General features: G+C 30.8%; 7 protein-coding genes across 7 annotated transcripts; 3 read left to right on the forward strand and 4 right to left on the reverse strand. All coding sequences in view use genetic code 12, as the record gives it.

Annotated features, from left to right (window-relative positions):
• Positions 1-634: 634 nt before the first annotated feature.
• Positions 635-7766, forward strand: FAS1 (tetrafunctional fatty acid synthase subunit). Its single transcript, XM_064880984.1, has one exon. The coding sequence runs from the start codon at positions 1061-1063 to the stop codon at positions 7295-7297; it is 6237 nt and encodes a 2078-aa protein (XP_064739020.1). The 5' UTR covers positions 635-1060; the 3' UTR covers positions 7298-7766.
• Positions 7767-8361: 595 nt separating this feature from the next.
• AFL1 (inositol polyphosphate kinase) lies at positions 8362-11906 on the reverse strand. The gene has a single exon (XM_064880985.1). It carries the CDS (start codon positions 11880-11882, stop codon positions 8421-8423), a length of 3462 nt encoding a protein of 1153 aa, XP_064739021.1. The 5' UTR covers positions 11883-11906; the 3' UTR covers positions 8362-8420.
• A 529-nt stretch (positions 11907-12435) lies between these two features.
• RJT21DRAFT_129597 (ribose phosphate diphosphokinase subunit) lies at positions 12436-13713 on the reverse strand (the record flags this gene model as incomplete). Its single annotated transcript, XM_064882967.1, has 1 exon — positions 12436-13713. One exon carries the CDS (start codon positions 13711-13713, stop codon positions 12436-12438), a length of 1278 nt encoding a protein of 425 aa, XP_064739022.1.
• Positions 13714-13882: 169 nt separating this feature from the next.
• On the forward strand, positions 13883-14842 carry RJT21DRAFT_18568 (uncharacterized protein). Its single transcript, XM_064883617.1, has one exon. The coding sequence runs from the start codon at positions 14052-14054 to the stop codon at positions 14808-14810; it is 759 nt and encodes a 252-aa protein (XP_064739023.1). The 5' UTR covers positions 13883-14051; the 3' UTR covers positions 14811-14842.
• A 33-nt stretch (positions 14843-14875) lies between these two features.
• Positions 14876-16543, reverse strand: SKN7 (kinase-regulated stress-responsive transcription factor; the record flags this gene model as incomplete). The annotated part of the gene is made up of 2 exons (XM_064885325.1): positions 14876-15564; positions 15835-16543. The coding sequence occupies 2 exons, from the start codon at positions 16541-16543 to the stop codon at positions 14876-14878; spliced, it is 1398 nt and encodes a 465-aa protein (XP_064739024.1).
• A 423-nt stretch (positions 16544-16966) lies between these two features.
• Positions 16967-17983, forward strand: RJT21DRAFT_118281 (endonuclease). Its single transcript, XM_064880986.1, has one exon. The coding sequence runs from the start codon at positions 17014-17016 to the stop codon at positions 17905-17907; it is 894 nt and encodes a 297-aa protein (XP_064739025.1). The 5' UTR covers positions 16967-17013; the 3' UTR covers positions 17908-17983.
• ROT2 (glucan 1,3-alpha-glucosidase ROT2) lies at positions 17949-20927 on the reverse strand. Its single transcript, XM_064880987.1, has one exon. It carries the CDS (start codon positions 20830-20832, stop codon positions 17980-17982), a length of 2853 nt encoding a protein of 950 aa, XP_064739026.1. The 5' UTR covers positions 20833-20927; the 3' UTR covers positions 17949-17979.
• Positions 20928-21168: the final 241 nt, after the last annotated feature.

Raw genomic sequence — 21168 nt, forward strand, 5'->3', positions numbered from 1 at the left:
TTGACCTGCATGCAACCATCCAACCAAACAAAAATCTAACCAACAATTTGAGATTTGTTGGGAGTTATGGGCATGTGTTGCACAAAAGTTAAAAACCCGTGGTCGTGTCGTGTCAAAACGGTTTACGAAATTGTTGCAAAATGATTCGGCCGTAAGTACTTCAAGTAAGTTGTTGGTTGCAACATGTAGATAGGGGTAGAATAAAGGAGATAATGATATCGGGGATATCCTGAGGAGTATAATAGAGTCCCCAAACAATTCCGGAAGTGATCCGGAGTAAAATGGGTGAGATGTATGCAATACAGAGTACAGTCAATGAACTCAACTGAATTACGTATACCATGTATAGGTAGAGGTCAATAATACAAGAGAATAGTGAGAAAACAGTCGGTCCATTATGAAATATACAAAACATGACCAAATATAGTGTCGGACGCGTTGAAGAATCAGTCCGAAGGATAATAAGATAGATGAGCTAATACATAGTACCACACAGTTATACTGTAGTCAGTAGTTAATCCCACCCAGTAAAACATATTATTCCATAACCAATAAACCATAAACCGTAACCCGTAACTCACACCCATCACACCCAATAGCATTCACACATTTACCATATCCCCTACCACATTTCCCCAAACACTCTTGGCCTAACCACATAGTGACCACCACACGCACTAGTCCATCGTGCCAAAATTTGACCCATCAAAAAAACGCGCCTGCACACAGACACATGTATAGCCAACTTTTTTCACGACATTTTTTTTTTCAGCCTAACAGTTTCACCAACGGGATTAAATTATTTATAACCACTAGTTCCTTTAAATTTGTTTTGAATTGACTTGTTGTTGTTTGGTTCAATTGCTTAGCTATTCACTGAAGTCTTGCACTAATTTTTTGTTTTGTTGCTGCTTCTGCCTGTGCCGTTATATCATAATTGTTGAGATCTTTACTTTCAGTACCACATTTAAGAGAGCTATTTATCCAACTGTTACCATTAATTTATAATTTATAATTTATATTAACTAACATTCATTACCAATTAACTGTCACTAGCTAAATGTCAACCACTACTTCATCTCATCGTCCATTTTCTTTGACTCATGGATCTATTGAACATACATTTTTAGTTCCTAATGAATTATTCTTTAATTATTCTCAATTAAAGGATCAATTTATTAAAACTTTACCAACTCCAACGGAAGGATTTGCTGGTGATGATGAACCTTCATCTCCTGCAGAATTATATGCTACATTCTTAGGATATATTGCTTCATTAGTAAACCCATCAAAACCAGGACAATTTGATGAAATTTTAAAATTATCATTACAAGATTTTAATTCAAGATTTTTAAATTCTAATAATGAAAATATTCATTCATTTGCTGTTCAATTATTAAATGATGAAACTAATCCAACCACTGCTACTAAAATCAAAGAAAATATTGTTAAGAATTATTATAATGCTTTAATAAATTCTAATACTTCAATTGAAAAAATTGAATCTAATTTATTATATCATTCATCAAAAGGTGATGCTAAATTACTTGCAATTTTTGGTGGACAAGGTAATACTGATGATTATTTTGAAGAATTAAGAGATCTTTATAAATTATATAAAGGATTAATTAATGATGATTTAATTTTACCAATTGCTGAAAAGTTAAATCAATTAGTTAAAAAGGATAATTCATTTGATAAACTTTATACTCAAGGATTTGATATTTTAAAATGGTTAAATAATCGTGATTTAACTCCTGATCAAGATTATTTATTATCAGTTCCTGTATCATGTCCAGTAATTTGTCTTATTCAATTATGTCATTATACAATTACTTGTAAAATCTTGGGTTTAACACCAGGAGAATTTAGAAATTATTTAACTAATGGTGGTACAACTGGTCATTCTCAAGGGTTAGTAACTGCAGTTGCTATTGCATCATCTGATTCTTGGGATTCATTTCTTGAAAATTCCATTAAAGCTATATCTTTATTATTTTTTATTGGTTCAAGATGTTTAATTACTTATCCAAGAACAACTTTACCTCCAACCATGTTACAAGATTCTTTAGATAATGGTGAAGGTAGACCATCTCCAATGTTATCAATTAGAGATTTATCAATTGATCAAGTTGAAAATTTCATTGCTCAAACTAATAAACATTTACCTCAAGAAAAACATATTGCTATTAGTTTAATTAATGGAGCAAGAAATCTTGTGGTTTCTGGTCCTCCAGAATCTCTTTATGGATTAAATTTAACTTTAAGAAATAAAAAGGCTCCTAATGGTTTAGATCAATCAAGAGTTCCATTTAGTGAAAGAAAATTGAAATTTTCTAATAGATTCTTACCAATCTTTTCTCCATTTCATTCTCATCTTTTAACTGATGCTTCAGCTTTAGTATTTGAAGATTTAGCTTCGGAAAATATTAATTTCCCTAAGGAATTAATTAAAATCCCTGTCTTTGATACATTTAATGGACAAAATTTCCAAACTTTTGATGAATCAAAGGAAACTATTATTGAAAGAGTGGTATTATGTATTACTCAATTAAGAGTTAATTGGGAATTAGCTACCAATGTTCAATCCACTCATATTCTTGATTTTGGTCCAGGAGGAGTTTCTGGGTTAGGAATCTTAACTCATAGAAATAAAGAAGGTACTGGTTCAAGAATCATTATTGCTGGAGCATTAGATGCTAATCCAATTGATGATGAATATGGATTTAAACATGAAATCTTTAATGCTTCATCATCCAAGTCCATCAAATGGGCTCCTGATTGGTTAAATGAATTTAAACCCACTTTAGTTAAAACCAAAGCAGGAAAGACATTTGTTAATACTAAATTCTCTCAATTATTAGGTAGAGCTCCATTAATGGTTCCTGGTATGACTCCAACTACCGTTAATCCTGAAATTATTGCTGCTACACTTAATGCTGGTTATCATATTGAATTAGCTGGTGGTGGATATTTCCATGCTGGAGGTATGGAAGCTGCTATTAAAGATGTTATTTCTAATATTAAACCAGGATTTGGGATTGGTATTAATTTAATTTATGTTAATCCAAGAATGTTACAATGGGGGATTCCATTAATTAAAGAATTAAGAGAACGTGGATATCCAATTCAATCATTAACTATTGGAGCTGGTGTTCCATCCCTTGAAGTTGCTACTGAATATATTGAAGAATTAGGCTTAACTCATTTAGGTTTAAAACCAGGTTCAATTGATGCTATTCATCAATGTATTACCATTGCTAAGGCACATCCAAATTTCCCTATTGTTTTACAATGGACTGGTGGTAGAGGTGGAGGTCATCATTCATTTGAAGATTTCCATCAACCAATCTTACAAATGTATTCTAAGATTAGAAGATGTTCAAACATTGTTTTAGTGGCTGGTTCAGGATTTGGATCGGATGAAGATACTTATCCATATTTAACTGGGTCATGGGCTAAGAACTTTAATTATCCTCCTATGCCATTTGATGGGATCTTATTTGGTTCAAGAGTCATGACTGCTAAGGAAGCTCAAACTTCATTAGATGCTAAGAAATTGATTAGTCAATGTAGTGGAGTATCTGACAGTAAATGGGAACAAACTTATAAGAAACCTACTGGAGGAATCATTACTGTTAGATCAGAAATGGGTGAACCAATCCATAAGATTGCCACTAGAGGTGTTATGTTATGGAAAGAATTAGATGATACCATCTTTTCATTACCTAAGAATAAATTACTCGAAGCCTTGACCAAGAAGAAGGATTATATTATTGACAAATTAAATAAAGATTTCCAAAAACCATGGTTTGGAAAGAATGCCAAGGGAGTATGTGATTTAGAAGATATGACCTATCAAGAAGTTGCCAATAGATTAATTGAATTAATGTATGTTAAGAAATCTACCCGATGGATTGATGCATCACTCCGTAATTTCTTTGGGGATTACTTGAGAAGAGTTGAAGAAAGATTCACTTCCAAATCAGGCAGTATTTCTTTAGTCCAAAACTTTACTCAATTAAATTCTAATCCTCAAGAATTTACTGATAACTTCTTTGAACAATTCCCATTGGCTAAGGATCAATTGATTAGTGAAGAAGATTGTGATTTCTTCTTAATGTGTGCCTCTAGACCAACTCAAAAGCCTGCCCCTTTTGTACCAGTATTGGATGAAAGATTAGAATTCTTCTTTAAGAAGGATTCCTTATGGCAATCGGAAGATTTAGAGGCTGTTGTTGGTGAAGATGTTCAAAGAACATGTATTTTACATGGACCTGTTGCTGCGCAATTCACTAATTCCGTCAATGAACCAATTGGAGATATCTTAAATTCCATTCATGATGGTCATATTGCCAAGTTAGTCAGAGATGAGTATCAAGGTGATGAATCAAGTATTCCAGTAGTTGAATACTTTGGAGGTAAGAAGCCTGCTGTTGCCACTGAATTAGTTGGAGTTAAAACCACCACCACCACTACTGGTGATAAGATCATTTATGAAATTAACGGTTCGGCTTTACCAGAAAAGGATGCTTGGTTACAATTATTAGCCGGTGATAAGTTGTCTTGGTTACAAGCGTTTATCTCGTCAGATAGAATTGTTCAAGGGTCTAATCATGTAACCAATTCTGTTCATGATATCTTAAGTCCAGTCGCTCATTCTCGTGTTGAAATTAGTTATCCACAAGATTCTTCCAAGACTAAATTAGTGGTATCTGAATTAGTTAAGGGAGAATTAAAACAAGTGGTTGAAATCTCATTGGTTAAACAAAACACCATTCAATTATCATTAATTGAACACAGAACTGCCGATAACAAACCAGTCAGTTTACCATTCCTTTATACTTATAACCCAGCTGATGGATTTGCTCCAATCTTAGAAGTCATGGAAGGTAGAAATGATCGAATTAAAGAATTCTACTGGAAATTATGGTTTGGAAATGATATTCCTTATGATTTAAATATCGATGCTCAAAAGGCCATTGTTGGAGAAGAAATTACCATTACTGGTGATGATATTTCCGAATTCACTCATGCTATTGGTAATAAATGTGAAGCCTTTGTTACTAGACCTGGTAAAGTTACCCTTGCTCCAATGGATTTTGCCATTGTTATTGGGTGGAGAGCTATTATTAAGGCTATTTTCCCTAAGACTGTGGATGGAGATTTATTGAAATTAGTTCATTTACTGAATGGGTATAGAATGATTCCAGGAGCTGCTCCATTAAAGAAGGATGATGTTGTCTATTCTAAAGCCGATATTAAGGCTGTATTGAATCAACCATCTGGTAAAATGGTTGAAGTTATTGGAACCATCTATAGAGATTCTCAACCAGTTATGGAAGTTACTTCTCAATTCTTATACAGAGGTGATTACTCTGATTATGAAAATACTTTCCAAAAGGTTACTGAGACTCCAGTGCAAATCTCCATTAAATCCGCCAAGGATTTAGCCGTATTAAGATCAAAGGAATGGTTCCATTTAGAAAAAGACGTTGAATTATTAAATCAAGTGTTGACTTTCAGATGTGAATCTACTTATAAATTCAAATCGGCCGAAGTCTATTCATCAATTAATACTACTGGACAAGTTTATTTGGAATTACCTACTAAAGAAATCATTCAAGTAGGTACCGTTGAATATGAAGCAGGTAAATCTTATGGTAATCCAGTAACTGATTATTTAACTAGAAATGGTAAGACTATTGAAGAAGCTGTTAAGTTTGAAAATGTTATTCCAATTTCTTCTGGTGAAGAATTAACCTCTAAGGCTCCAAATACCAATGAACCTTATGCTAGAGTTTCTGGAGATTATAATCCAATTCATGTTTCTAGAGTGTTTGCATCTTATGCTAAATTACCAGGAACAATCACTCATGGTATGTATTCTTCAGCTTCAATTAGATCATTAGTTGAAGAATGGGCTGCTAATAATGTTGCTTCCAGAGTTCGAGCATTTAAATGTACTTTTGTTGGAATGGTGTTACCAAATGATAATTTACAAACAACTTTAGAACATATTGGAATGATTAATGGACGTAAGATTATTAAGGTTGAAACTAAGAATGTTGAAACTGATTTACCAGTGTTAACTGGTGAAGCAGAAATCGATCAACCAATTACAACTTATGTATTTACTGGTCAAGGATCTCAAGAACAAGGTATGGGAATGGATTTATATAAAACTTCCGAAGTTGCTCGTGATGTTTGGGATAGAGCTGATAGACATTTTGTTGATAATTATGGATTCTCCATACTTAATATTGTTCAAAATAATCCAAATGAATTAACCATTCATTTTGGTGGAGCTAAAGGTAGATTAATTAGAGATAATTATATTGGAATGATGTTTGAAACTATTGGAGAAGATGGAGCCATTAAATCAGAAAAGATCTTTAAAGATATTGATGAATCTACAACTTCTTATACATTTGTATCTCCAACTGGTTTATTATCAGCTACTCAATTTACTCAACCAGCTTTAACATTAATGGAAAAGGCTGCTTATGAAGATATTAAATCTAAGGGATTAATTCCTTCAGATATTATGTTTGCTGGTCATTCATTAGGTGAATATTCTGCCTTATCATCTTTAGCTAATGTTATGCCAATTGAATCATTAGTTGATGTTGTCTTCTATAGAGGTATGACCATGCAAGTTGCCGTACCAAGAGATTCATTAGGAAGATCTAATTATGGTATGTGTGCTGTTAATCCAAGTAGAGTTAGTGCAACTTTTGATGATGCTGCTTTAAGATTTGTGGTTGATGAAGTATCCTTAAGAACTCAATGGTTATTAGAAATTGTTAATTATAATGTTGAAAATCAACAATATGTTGCTGCTGGAGATTTAAGAGCTTTAGATACTTTAACTAATGTGTTGAATGTTATTAAATTAAATAAAATTGATATTGTTAAATTACAACAAACTTTAACTATTGAAGAAGTTAAAGAACATTTGAATGAAATTATTAGTGAAGTATCTGCTCAATCCATTGCTAAACCTCAACCAATTGATTTACAAAGAGGTTTTGCTGTTATACCATTAAAGGGTATTTCCGTTCCATTCCATTCATCCTACTTAATGTCAGGAGTTAAACCATTCAAGAGATTCTTATGTAAGAAGATTCCAAAATCTTCAGTTAAACCTGATGATTTAATTGGTAAATATATTCCAAACTTGACTGCTAAACCATTTGAAATTACTAAAGAATATTTTGAAGAAGTTTATGAACTTACTAAATCAGAAAAGATTAAAGAAATTCTTGATAAATGGGAACATTATGAGTCTGCTTAAGTTGAGGAATGATTAGTGGGGTATGTTTATAGTTGATAAATTATTTATATGTTTATATATTGTTTTTCTATGTTTATTTATATTTATTACAGTGATTGTTTAGTACGTGGTACTACTAGATGGTCTTAATTAATATACTAATAATTTAATAATGTGGTAGTGTAATGCTATAGTAATAGTATACTAAATGCTATAGTACTATAATGTTAACACTGTAATAGTATGGTAATACTATAGTACAATGATAGTACTGTAATAGCAACACTGTAATAGTAGTACTGATACTATACTAATATCAATGTAACTTAAGGTAATGCTATACTAATACTAGTACTATGACTTTACTATTCTATAGTACTACAGCATTATTCAAGTATCACTTGGATATTACTATAGTATATACTACTTACACTTAGAATCTTAATATACAAATAGTATTGGAGTATAGTAGCATAATGGAGTATAGTAGCATAATGGAGTATAGTAGCATAATGGAGTATAGTAGCATAATGGAGTATAGTAGCATAATGGACTATAGTGTAGTGGACTACAGTAACATAATGGACTAAGTATAATGGACTATATAATAAAATACTAATAACTCTAATAATACTTAACTAACACATATTATTCTATATGAGCATTCTGTTACTGAGTCTTGTTATATGCTGCTATGCTATACTATACTATACCACTATACTACTAAATTGTATTACTGTAGTATTACGCTACTGTTACTCTACCATTATCATACTGTACTATCACTTTAGTATAATTACTACTATACTGCTGCCTTACTGTTCACTATTGCTATACTCTACAGCACTACTGAACTACAGACTGAACTTACTGAACATTACTACTATAACTCATTACATCCAGTACTATTATATTATTATAACTGTAAGCAGTAACGAGTCTTACAGTCTTAGTCTTAGTCTTACTCTTATTACTAGTTCTATTAGTACTGCTAATACCACAGGTATCTTCCCCAGTACTATACTATTATAACTGTAGCTAGTGCTGCTACTACTACTACACTACTACTTCTATAGCACTTCTAATACTTTATACTTTATACTTTATACTTTATACTTACATACTTTACTTTACATACTTTACATCATATACCATACGCTAATGGACTCGAAATATTCACCGGAGTAAACTTCTTCGGTAACGAAACTCTCGAGAATCGGGACTTTAATCGTTGAGTTACTAAATCCATATCTAAATGTCTAGTCAAACTAAGTCGTGGAATACATCCAATATAATGATCATCATCCAATTGAATATCTAATGGATCTTGAGTATGACAACCAGGTGATAATGATAATCTAATAGAATGCTTTTTACCTCCAGGACTATGAGAATCCTCGGCTTCATATAATTCAAATACAATTTGTGATAAATAATCTAATTCTGGTAATGCATTTCTGGCAATCTTCATAGGAATTTGTGATCCATAAATAATATTAAGTAGAGTATAAATATGAGATTCCTTAGTAAAATAATTAACTACTGCTGCAGTATTATGTTTCTTCATATCTTGAATATCAGAAAGAATTGATCGAGCTAATGGTAATGAAGTAAGTAATCCAATATCTAATTTTTCATCATCTTTAATTCCATATTCTTGAGGACATATAAAATCAAATAACACTTTAGATAATCGATATAATTCTCTTAATCGAGCAAAAGTTGGATGATCAAATGGATTATCTGAACGTTTTTTGGATTCATTAACATCTTGACCTGAAGCAGAAGCAGCTTGTAATACCCAACCTAATGAACCAGCAGATGCTGAAGTTGACAGAACATTTGCTGCTGTTAAATTGGTTGAAGAATTTGGTCCTGAATCAGAATTTGGTGGACTAACTGATCCAGCAATTGTCGTTGAATTATTTGAATTATCAGGAATTCTAAAATTATTCATGGCTAATATATTTATAGGATATTCACTAACAAGTCCTGAAGAATTGATTGTATCTCCACATGATTTACCTAATTCAGTCATAAGACGTTCATCACTAGGATCAAATGAAAATACCTTTTCAAGAAATTGTCGATTATGTAAAGCATCATATTTCATAGTATCATATAATTCAGATATTTTAGAAGGATGAGTCTTTTCTACACTAATGAATTCTTGAAATAATTTATCCCAACGTTCTTTAAATAATAAAGGATCTTCTCCACAACACCAATTGGTTTGGAATTCATCAACATTCTTATGTTCAAAGTTATATTCCATAATCTTATGATGGAAATTCATAAGTTCACATACTCTTTTAATAACTACAAATGGTTGAGGCATCTTTGGAGGCCAAGTAAATTGTGGAGGAGCTTCTGCTCCCTTTCTTAATAATGGTTTTAATTTCTTCTTAACTTTATCCATAAGATCCTTTGCCGCATTAGAATCATCTAATAAATCTTTACGAACAATTAAAAAATCTTCTGGTAAAGTTTCACCTTCTTTATCAAGTCCTAATAAAGCTACAGTCAGTAAATTAGCACTGGCAATAACTCTTCTTTCAGATGAAGTAAATACTTTAACATCTTTTAAAGCATCTTTATTAATTAATTTAATATATTGTCTTAATTGTTCTCCAACATCTGTGGCTTGATGTTTGGCTGAATGAGTTGGTTCTCCTCCCCATTTAAGAATTAATTGAACTTTTTCAACTATATCAGGATTCTCGGCATTTAAGGCAGGTTTTAATTGAACTTTAGTTCCCGGGAAATTCATCTTCTTTTCTAATGCTCCTCTTAATTGTTTTAATTTCTTTAAATCTTCTAATTGTTTTTCTTCAGCAATTTTAACTGTTTCTAATACTACTTGTAAATCAGGTACAGCTCTAATTATAACTTCTTCTTTATGACCTTTTAAAAGTGATATAAATAATGGAGATCTAAATGAATATTTAAATTTTTGTTTAGGAGTTCTATCAGCATGTCTAATAACTGAAACCATACCTTTAAATACCCATTTTTGTTCTTTTTCTTCAAATTGACTTTTATTAAGTAATTTAGTTACCGTAGGAGTTTTATCTTTAATTAAATCTCGAGATTTTTTAGCTTCAATAAATAAATTTCGAAGAATTCTTGAACATGAATCATAATATTCAAGATTATCTTTAACAAATGAAAATCCATTAACATCTATAACATAAGATTTCCCATTAACTCGAAGTAAATCAAATCCACAAATAGTTTGTTTAAATGTAGCACTAACATTTTGGGCCATAAGAGTTTCTTGTGCACTTAATTCAGTAACATATCGAACTTCTTTACCATGAGTATTTCTACGAACAATTCCATCAACTACTGGAGATTTTCTAGTTTCGGCATGACAGAAAGTTGAACCAACTGTATAAGCTTTAACATCTTCAAAATTATCAGTATCCATAAATTCTTCATAAATAAATGATCCATCAATTCTTGGAGTTGATAATTCAGGATCAAATTCTGAAGATTTATTCCCAATTTTTCTAAATAATCTTCTACCTCCACCACCAGTAGCCTTTGGATAATAAATATATACATTATGATCTTCACCATCAACGGGTTTTTCAACAAATGGTTTTCTTAAAATTTGATCTTTAACTCGAAGTGTATCTTCATCAACCATTTCCCAATCAGGTTCAGATTGATTAGTTAATTCTTCTAATTGAGTTTCTGTCATCCCAATTTCTCGTAATTTAGACCATAATAATTTATCTAAATGTGGTCCACCATCTCTACTAATTTCTAATCTAGCAGGTGTTGGAACATTAGCATGATTTAATATACTTAATACTAATCTTCTATCCCATAAAGATTTTTGTAATACTAAATCATTAATAATATAAGGTTTTCTATAATTAACATAAGCAATTGCTTTATCTAATGGGAATCCTGTAGAAAAGAAACTAATAAGAAAATCACATGTTGGCCAATTTTCAATAGCTTCATCAAGTATAACTTTATCACCAAATATAACAGTTTCAAATTCTCCATTTTCAATAAGTCGATTTAAAATCTTTCTACATGGCTTTGACATAACTTTTGCATCCATTGCACATACTCCAATCTTACCAATTTTTGGTAATTGAGGTCCAACCGGATCTCGATGAATTGAAATTGATTTTCTTGAAGCTGATGATGTATTTGATATAGTTTTACGTAAGAAATCTTCATTGGCTGAATCTGAACTATTAGCTTTAGATACATTATTTTTATAATCTTGTAAGGGGAAATCATCATTTGTATAACTTCCAACATTAGAATTTAATGGTGATGAAGAACTTGAATTAAATGATGATGAAGTAGGGATACCTGAATCTTGTGCTGAAGTTTTAGGTGCAAATGCTTCTAACATAGGAGCAATAGATGCAATGGCCTTTTCGGTTGCAGGTGAAGATAATGTGTGTGCAGTTGGAGGTTTACTACTACTATCATCAAGTGATAATGGAGACATGGGTTGTCCAACTTTCTTACGAAGATTAGCTGGTAGACTATTAATAACTTTTTCTTCAATAGAAAGTTTACCCAATGATGCGTCAGTACTACTGTCACTATCAGTACGATCAATTGGGACCGACATTACTGAGTTAGACTGAGTTTTACTGAGTTTTAATGAGTTTTACTGAGTTATATGGGAGATGAGATAGATGAAATTTATTGATGGATAGATGGAAGAGGCACGTGCAATCCACTCACATGCACATGCACGTGAATCGCGCGCACGTGGACGTGGTCAAAGGAAAAAAAGTTTAAAATTAAGGTCAATTAATTAATTATACTTTACTACAACATATGTAGCTTAATTATTCCCGCTCTAAGAATTGAAAAGTGTTCTTAAAGAAATGAAAAGTTTAAGCAGTAATATTCCAACGCTCCGTTAGTCCAGAAATTATTGGCTTAACTAAAGTAAACTTTAATTAAGCAATTGTGTCCTGCAACCCTAAAGATTGCATCGTTGGATTTTAGTTACAGAGTAATCGTAACCTCTAAAATAAATATTATATTCATAGTAGAATAAAGTAAAAAAGTAAAAGTAAAAGTAGGTAATAACAAATAAGATCCACGTGAAATAAACAATCAATTAATAAAGAAATATTAAGAAGGTAGTAGTAATTGAAATAAATTTATTTGACTTACTCTATAGCAGCCAAAGAATCAAATAATACTGAAATAGATTCACCAAAATGATCTCTTCTAATACATTCAGCAAAGATTGGTGATACATCAATAACTGTAAGTTTCTTCTTTTGAGCTTCTATTCTTTCCTTACCAATTGGATAAGTATTAGTCACCACTATTTTATCAATACATTTACTATCAGTTAAATCTTCTAAACATGAATCACTAAATACTCCATGAGTTCCAATAACATAAACTGCTTTAGCTCCACAATTTAATCTCATATGTTCAGCAGCTGATATAAATGATCCAGGTTTATCTATCATATCATCTAAAATAATTGCAACTTTATCTTTAACATCTCCAACTAATGTAATAAGTTTTTCTTGATATATAGATGCTGGTTCATCTTCATCATCTGAATTAGCTGCATCATATGATCCACCTAATACATCACTATCTATAATAGATGGATGTTCTAAATGACTTTTAGAATTATCTCCATTAATAATATGTTTAGATGAAGTACCATTATTAGTAGGATAATCATCATCTACAACATGACCATCTACAACTCTAGCAGTTTGAATTTCAGAAACAATATTATCTTCTTCATCTTCATCATCTTGTTCTTGTTCTTTAATAACTTTTCTAGTAGATTTTTTTAATGCTTTCTTTTTAGAATATCCATCTTGAGTTCTTCTTCTATCGGTGTGAATCATAGCAAAATTAATTTTTAAAGAATCTGCTAATGCAGTAACACGTTTTGTTCCTCCAGGATTTTTTGATACTACTACAGCATTTTCCCAATCAGGTATATTATGACGTATCCATCTTGCTAATGTTGGTGCACCATATAAATTATCAACTGGTTTAGTAAAAAATCCTTGCATTTGAGATGCATGTAAATCCATTGATACAACATGATCAGCTCCTGCCATAACTAATAAATTTGCAAGCATTCTAGCAGTAATAGCTCCTCTATGCTTTTTCATTTTCAGTTGTTTTGAATAAGGAAATTGAGGTATAACTGCTGTAATTTTATTAGCAGAACCTCCACGACAAGCTGAAATTAAAATTAATAATTCCATAATATGATCATTTATTTGTGGTGAACCTGATTGAATAATATAAACATCTTCATCTCTAATAGATACTCCAATTTGTACTGAAGTTTCACCATTTGAAAATTTCTTTAATGTACAAGGAGCAGGTTCAACTCCTAATCGATCACATACTAATCTACCTAATTCAGGATGTGAAGATCCAACAAAAATTTTACACTTTCTCATGGTGGAAGATGATACAGTTAATTCAGAATTCAACGTGCTAATTTAATAGTGAATAGATTTACTTCGAATTTTGTATTTGTTTATATTAAACAAATTTAAATTTCGATATCTAAGTCACTGACTCAATAATTTCACAACTTCTACTGTTCGTAATCCAATTACGTTCCGAAGGAAGCAGTAGTATTTTCCAGTAATTATATTGGCTCATGTTGAATTAATTTTTTTTACGATGATGGGGTGGGTCTGTGTGCAGGCCCATACTTAATAAATTTAAGTGAAATATTTCACTGGACCTTAGTTAGTTAGTTAGTTAGTTAGTTAGTTAACAGTAGTTAATAATGGTAAGTGATAATGATAGTGGGAAGGAGGATCAGTTGGTCAGTAGTGCTCAAGTCAAATTAGTCAAGTATCGAAATGTGCTTAAAGAGTCGAAATTTTTCCAAGAATCACAAGATATTTTGGGACAATTAAGTATTAAGTACATTCGATGCTTAGCTTTAGGATCTCCTATAGATATGACTAATGCCATGTATCAATTAGCATATATTCTTGAAATTATGGATATACTTTCCATTCCAACTAAGAACCTATCACTTTATGACCCAATCTTTAATACTAATGATGAAAAATTTCTAATTGATATAGTTAATAGTACTATAGATGAGCAAATACCGACTCATTTCGCACCCGAATCTACCTTATACTTTTTACCGCATGCTCCAATAGAGTTAATGGAAACTTTATTAGATACTGAATTTCCTATCTATGTGCTTGGTAATGATGTGGTATCACATACTGATGGATTTACTAAACGGAAATTATTTGAAAAGTACCCAAAAGTCAGTAAACTTTTGAATCAAATACTGTCACCCATTAAACTACAGCAAGAGCCAAAGCAAGATGAAGTACCATTTCAAACTCCAAAATCGCGATCTAGAAAGAATAGAAATAAATTTGTAGAACCAGTAATTGATTATACTACAGTACCAGTATACTTTTCTGGGTGCAAAATAGTTAGATTTAAACAATCAGTAAGTAAAGATGCAGTATGGGGTAATGCATTTTCTGATTTGGCATACCATTTAATTCTGGAATAAATGAATAGATAAATAATACATGTATAAATAATTTAGACTACTACACAAATATACAATGATACCCGTTAGATTCTGGATTTCTTTTTTAGAGGTTCACCTAAACCATTACGGTCAGGTAGTGTTCCCGACACAGGAACTGATCCTGGAACTGGAACTGGACCTGTTGGAACTGAACCTGGTCCTGAAACTGATACTGGAACGGATACCGGAACTGATACTGGAACTGATACTGGAACTGATACTGGAACTGTAGATACAACCTCTGCTGGTGGAGCAACTGGAGTTGGTGCACCAATTGCAGCTGCTGCATTTTCATCAGTATCAACTTTAGGTGGTTCAGTTAATAAATGCTTGGATAAAATAGAATATAAATCGTCTTTAGTAAATGGTTTGGCTAATATATCAGACATACCATTTTGTAAATATGTAACCAAATCATTATCTTCAATATTTCCTGTCATGGCAATAATAGGGGTCTTAGTATCAAATGATCTTATAACACTAGTAGCAGTTGCACCATCAAGATTTGGCATAACAATATCCATAAGTACAAGATCATACTTGGTATGTTCTACTGTTGAAATAGCATTTAATCCATCAGTTACTACTGTTACTTGACACCCATATTTAACTAAGAATTTTCGACATAATTGAATACAAACATTATCATCTTCTACTAATAATACATGAAATTTTGGATTAGGTAAATTTGTAGTTGAAATTTGAGGAGCTGAAGTTCCAGGAGATCCAGATGCTGAATTAGGAAATGGTGATGGTTGACTTGGAGAAATTGCGTCTGTACTAGGAGGAGTTCGCCTATTAATAGGATGAACAAATGGACTAGTTGAACTTGTAGCTGTAGGTAATTGTTTTAATTGAGGTTTAGTAATTTGAGTATTAACAAGTGATAAAGCCGTTTTTGGACTTGGAATTGGAGGTATACCATTATTAGTATGATTAGGTTGTAATGATGGTGGAGGTAATGTTGATAGAATATTTCCAGATTGTGGAGGGGCTTGTAGACTCATTAAAGAAGGATTAGGGAAATCTAATGGAGGTAATTTTATTCCTGCTTGAAGAAGACAATTAATTAATATTCCTAAAGATCGATGATTTCTTTCTTCAGTAGTATTTATCGCCACGATATTTTCAACTAATGTCTTATATTTTGTCAGTAGAACATTAAGTTCTTGATGTAATGCTTGATTATCTGCCTTTAAACTTTCAATTTGTTCTTTCATATGATTCTGGGAATTAGTAATTTGTGAAAAATTATGATTACAAGTTGGAGCTTGAACTACTTTAACTTCTCCAATTCCATTTGTACCTACAGGTACAACTTTTTTAACACTTGGACCTTTTCTTTTAATATTTTCAAGAGATTCTCGATCATTGATTTTAAAATCAGGATGTTTGAATTCCCAAGCATCTTCACCATAAGGATATGATAATTTTTCTTCATTAGATACTTTAACTTTATGAAAATCATACTTATTTAATTGTCTAACAAAACTTGCAAAGTTACTATGTTTAAAATGTCGAGGTAAAATTTCTTTAGTAAATTCATTAGTATTTAATACAACAAAACTATCACCATTTAAAGTCCAACGAACTACATCCTTATAACTATCTTCTTGTAACATTAAAAATAATTTCTTAACAAAATCATTAGAACCACTTTGATTCGAACCACCGGCCACAAGGGGGTTCTCTTGTTCCACCTTGAGAGTCATCTTTCTTTATACAAAAAATTATCAATTGTTATACAAAATCATTCACAGAAATAAATTTTAACCTCTAATAACTATAACCAATTTGGTTAATATAAGTCAAAGATTTAATGGTTTATTTTACCGATATATTTCGGTTTTTAATTAAAATCTGAAAGTAAGTAAATAAAATATCGGGATTTATTCACTTAAGTAACACTCGGATAACTTCTGTAATATGCCAACTCTTTCAATTATGGCTAATTCTTAACAATTATAACTATGAATGCATGGTTTTATATAGAAGAATATCTATTACGCAATAAGTTTTTCTGAGTGGGTCTATGTGTCGTGCGCCGGGGCACAAAAATATGGATGCCCAGCCGATTCTTTGTTTACAACACCACTTATTATTGACTATAATTATAGTTAGTTAGAGAGAATTTTCTTAAGTATTATAGTAATATAAATATATAATTTAATATTAAACTATCATGGTAAATGATAGTCTGTTATGTCATGTAGTTCCGACCTTTTATTGTGTATATGTTCTACAATCTATTCCTAAACCTCGATCATTTTATATAGGTTCAACCCCAGATCCAAATCGAAGATTGCGACAACATAATGGAGAATTAAAACGAGGTGGAGCGTATAAGACTAAACGAGATGGGTTTAGACCTTGGAAAGTTGTAATGTTAATTTATAATTTCCCATCCAAAATATCTGCCTTACAATTCGAACATTCTTTACAACATCCTTATCAAACAAGACATATAGATGAAATTAATAGAGTTACAATTAAAAAAGGTACTACTTCATTACAAAATATTATGGCTAATGTTAGATTACTATTAACAAGTAATTTTTTCAATCCCCTTGATTTAAAAATATTAATATGTGATGATAATGATGACCAATCCTTAATTAAGATTTGGAATATTAATAAGTATAAGATAGATATCCCAAATTATATAAATGTAGATGTACAACCCTTACAAGAATTCTTGTTAGATGATAAAAATCTGATTAAATCTAACATGTTCGAGACCCTTAAACAAAATCTATTAAAAGAATCTTCAACTTGCAGCATTTGTAGCTGTAAAATTGATTATTCTCCTGAAACAGTTCCCTCCTTTAAAAGTAAGAAACAAATTAATGAATTTCGACAACAAGGTAATTTAAGGCTAATTGGGGCGTGTATGCAACTGGAATGTAATTCATTTTTCCATTTAACTTGCATGGCAATGAAACATACCAATGATAATTCACTAATACCTAAATATAAATCTTGTACTGTATGTAATGAAGATCTCGATTGGTTACTGGTTGTTAAAATAGCTACAAGATTACGAAGTTATCTTTTAAGAGATAGTTTAAATGATTGAATTGCATATTATTCTAAAATTTATAATGTATAATAATATAGTTTATTTTATTTTATTTTATTTTATTTTATTTTATAATTCATCATGATCAGGTTCATAAATTAATTGAATATCCCATGACTCACTAACTTTTATCTTTGCATTATGAATTATGGTCTTTTTATCGACTGTTCCATCAAATTTAGCTTGCCATTCTTCATCGCCTTGTTTAATACTAATAGATTCAATTGACTTATTGGATTTAGAATTCAATATAATGATCTTTTCAATCTTAATAGATGATATCTTTTGTTTAAATGTATCATTAATTTCAAGTATTTGAGAATTTATAGTTGACTCAGTAGCACTGAATTTAACTAATGCAAGTTCACCTGAATTTTCAAATTCAAAGGATTCTCCATCATCAATATATAATTGACCTTCTGCAACTCCATTGTTATTCAAGGCAATAATTAAAGTATATGGATCATTAACCATTAATCTTGTTGATCTTCTATATCTTTCCTTTAAACTTATAATATGCCCACCTTTAATAAGTGCTGGAATATCTTGTAAACTAATATCCTTTTTAATATATCCTGGTTCGTCTAATTTATATACATTAATACTTGGTAATGATCTATTCGTATAATCATAATAAACTTCAGTATCAGGAATATAAATTTCATGACGATCAGCACCTTCATCAGTTACAGGTTTTACTAATAATCCTGAATTTCCAAAGAAAAATTCATCATCAATAGAATAACTCTTTGGATTGGTTAATGCTTCATAAAATATAGGTTTAAATATTGGAATACCGGTTTTAGATGATTCATAAAATGCAGTATATAAAGTTGGAAGAAGAGCATATCTTAATAAAACTGCATCTCTCATTATACTTGTATAAGGTTCACCAGCAATCCAAGGTTCTCTTCTTCTTGCATCTATATGAGCATGAGCTCTAAAGAATGGATACCAAATTCCAGCTTGATACCATCTTGTTAATAATTCTTTTGATGGATTTCCAAAGAAACCTCCAACATCAGCACCACTAAATGGCATATTAACAATATTTGAAGTTAAAACCATAGGGATAGATATCTTTAAATATTCCCATTTGGACATATTATCACCAGTCCACATGGCAGCAGTTCTTTGAGATCCAGCAAAATAAGATCTAGTTAATATAAATGGTCTTGTTCTATTGGTATTACCTTTAGTTCTCTTTATTAATGATTCATAAGTGGCTTCATGATAAGTTAATCCATATATATTATGAACTGATCGATGTTCCCAACCTCCAAAATGAATATTATCTTTTGGAGCTGAAGTTTCTGGTCCATTAAAAACTGATGGTTCATTCATATCATTCCAAAGAAATACATTAGACGAATCAAGACCAAAGAATTCATTATTCCATTCGAATTGAGAATCCCAAATAGGTTGAGATGTTGGATTGAAAGTATCTATCCAAACAGATTCACCTGGCCAACAATGACCATAGAAAGTAGTATTCTTTGAATCATTAATGCATGCTTGCTTTTTAATTACTTCATCACTAAAGAAATAATTAGTTTTAAGATGAGGATCAATAATTATTACTAAATTTCTACCTGTATGATCTAAACTTTTTAATAATTGTTTAGGAGATGGGAATTTATGTTTATCCCAAGTGAAATATTTCTTTTGATCGGTATATTCTATATCTAACCAAATAGTATCATAAGGGAATTGATGTTTATCCATTAATTGATTTACATCTAATACATCCTTTTCATCATTATAATTCCATCTACATTGATGATAACCAAGAGAAAATAAAGGAGGAAGTTGAGTAAATCCAGTAATTAAACCATAATTATAATTAATATTAGCAGGAGTTTTATCAATAATAATCATAAAATCCAATACCCCATTTTCAGAAATCCAATGTGTCAGACTATCTTCCTCATTAGATGTCTTATCAACATTTATAAAAGTATCAGCTCCATTAATCCAAAATAATCCTAATGATATTTCAGGCTTTACAGCCAATAATAATGGAATTGCTCCATACATGGCCATTCTTGAATTTGTTTCATATTCAAATATATCTACATTGTAAAGCCTATATGGTTGATCTGAATCAGTTGTATCTTTTAAATTTAATGAATCGGCATGTTCCGGAATTCCATAAAGATTCTTAAATCCTTTAAATGTAAAATCTAATGCAATTGATTCAGGTCCTAATGGAATCTTATCATTTTCACTATCTACAAAATGATCTTCAAACATTCCATAATCAGTTTCTTCAACTGTAAGATGTTCATAATTTGATTCTTTTGGTCTCCAATGTTCAAAATTGAAGAAATTTTGATGATTAGCAATAACTTGTGGAATATCATTATAAAACACAGTTAAAGTAACAGGATTAAATGTTAAGATTGCCTTATATTCATTAGATTCTCCATAGTGAACTATAACTTCAGACTTTGATTGATCAATTTCAACTTTGAATAAATTTTCAGCCAAATAAGGTAATTCAGATGTTACAAATGCCCAATCACTAGTTTGATTATATCGATAATTAGTTATATTTATAGCTTTAATATCAGCAATATGTCTTTGTTCTTCATTAATTGTAAATCTAATATTATTACCTTCTAATATAGATAATTCAAATGGTAGTATAAAATCCTCGGCTAAAGTAGGTATATCCTTTATAATTTGACCATGAATTATTTTTGTATTTAATTTAGATTCAATTAAAATTGATTCAGGAGCTATAGAATATCTTGATTGATAGTTACTACCTTCATTTTTAATACTTTCAGCAAAATATTTATTTCTATGACAAAATCCAGAATTTTCACAAGTCTTAAATAAACTTTCTTTAACTCCAAATACTAATGTTGGAGCCCATATTAGGATCAAAATAATATGGAATTGACGAATGAATTTCATCCTAAATTAAAGTGAAAGCTAATCAGCAAACAACTTAATCACGAATGAATTTTGGTATCGCTATTATTCCAAGCAATTGATACTTATGAGATATCCAATCAGGTTAAACTAGTGGAAATTTAATATTTTTGATTCAGTTGCTAATTTTCTCTACCGTCTCAACACTATACAGTATGTCGACGTATTATGGAGTATTGTAAGATGACAGTATGAATACACAAATATTGATCAATAAATGAGGAAATGTTAATCAACTTGATTTCTATTAACTTTGAAATAAGCTTTCACGTTATGAGGAAAGAGGGGAGATCAGTATTAAAGGTAAGGTACACATAT

Source organism: Scheffersomyces amazonensis (assembly GCF_036850825.1).
Source record: "Scheffersomyces amazonensis strain UFMG-HMD-26.3 chromosome Unknown RJT21scaffold_2, whole genome shotgun sequence".
In the NCBI taxonomy this organism is placed as follows: Eukaryota; Fungi; Ascomycota; class Pichiomycetes; order Serinales; family Debaryomycetaceae; genus Scheffersomyces; species Scheffersomyces amazonensis.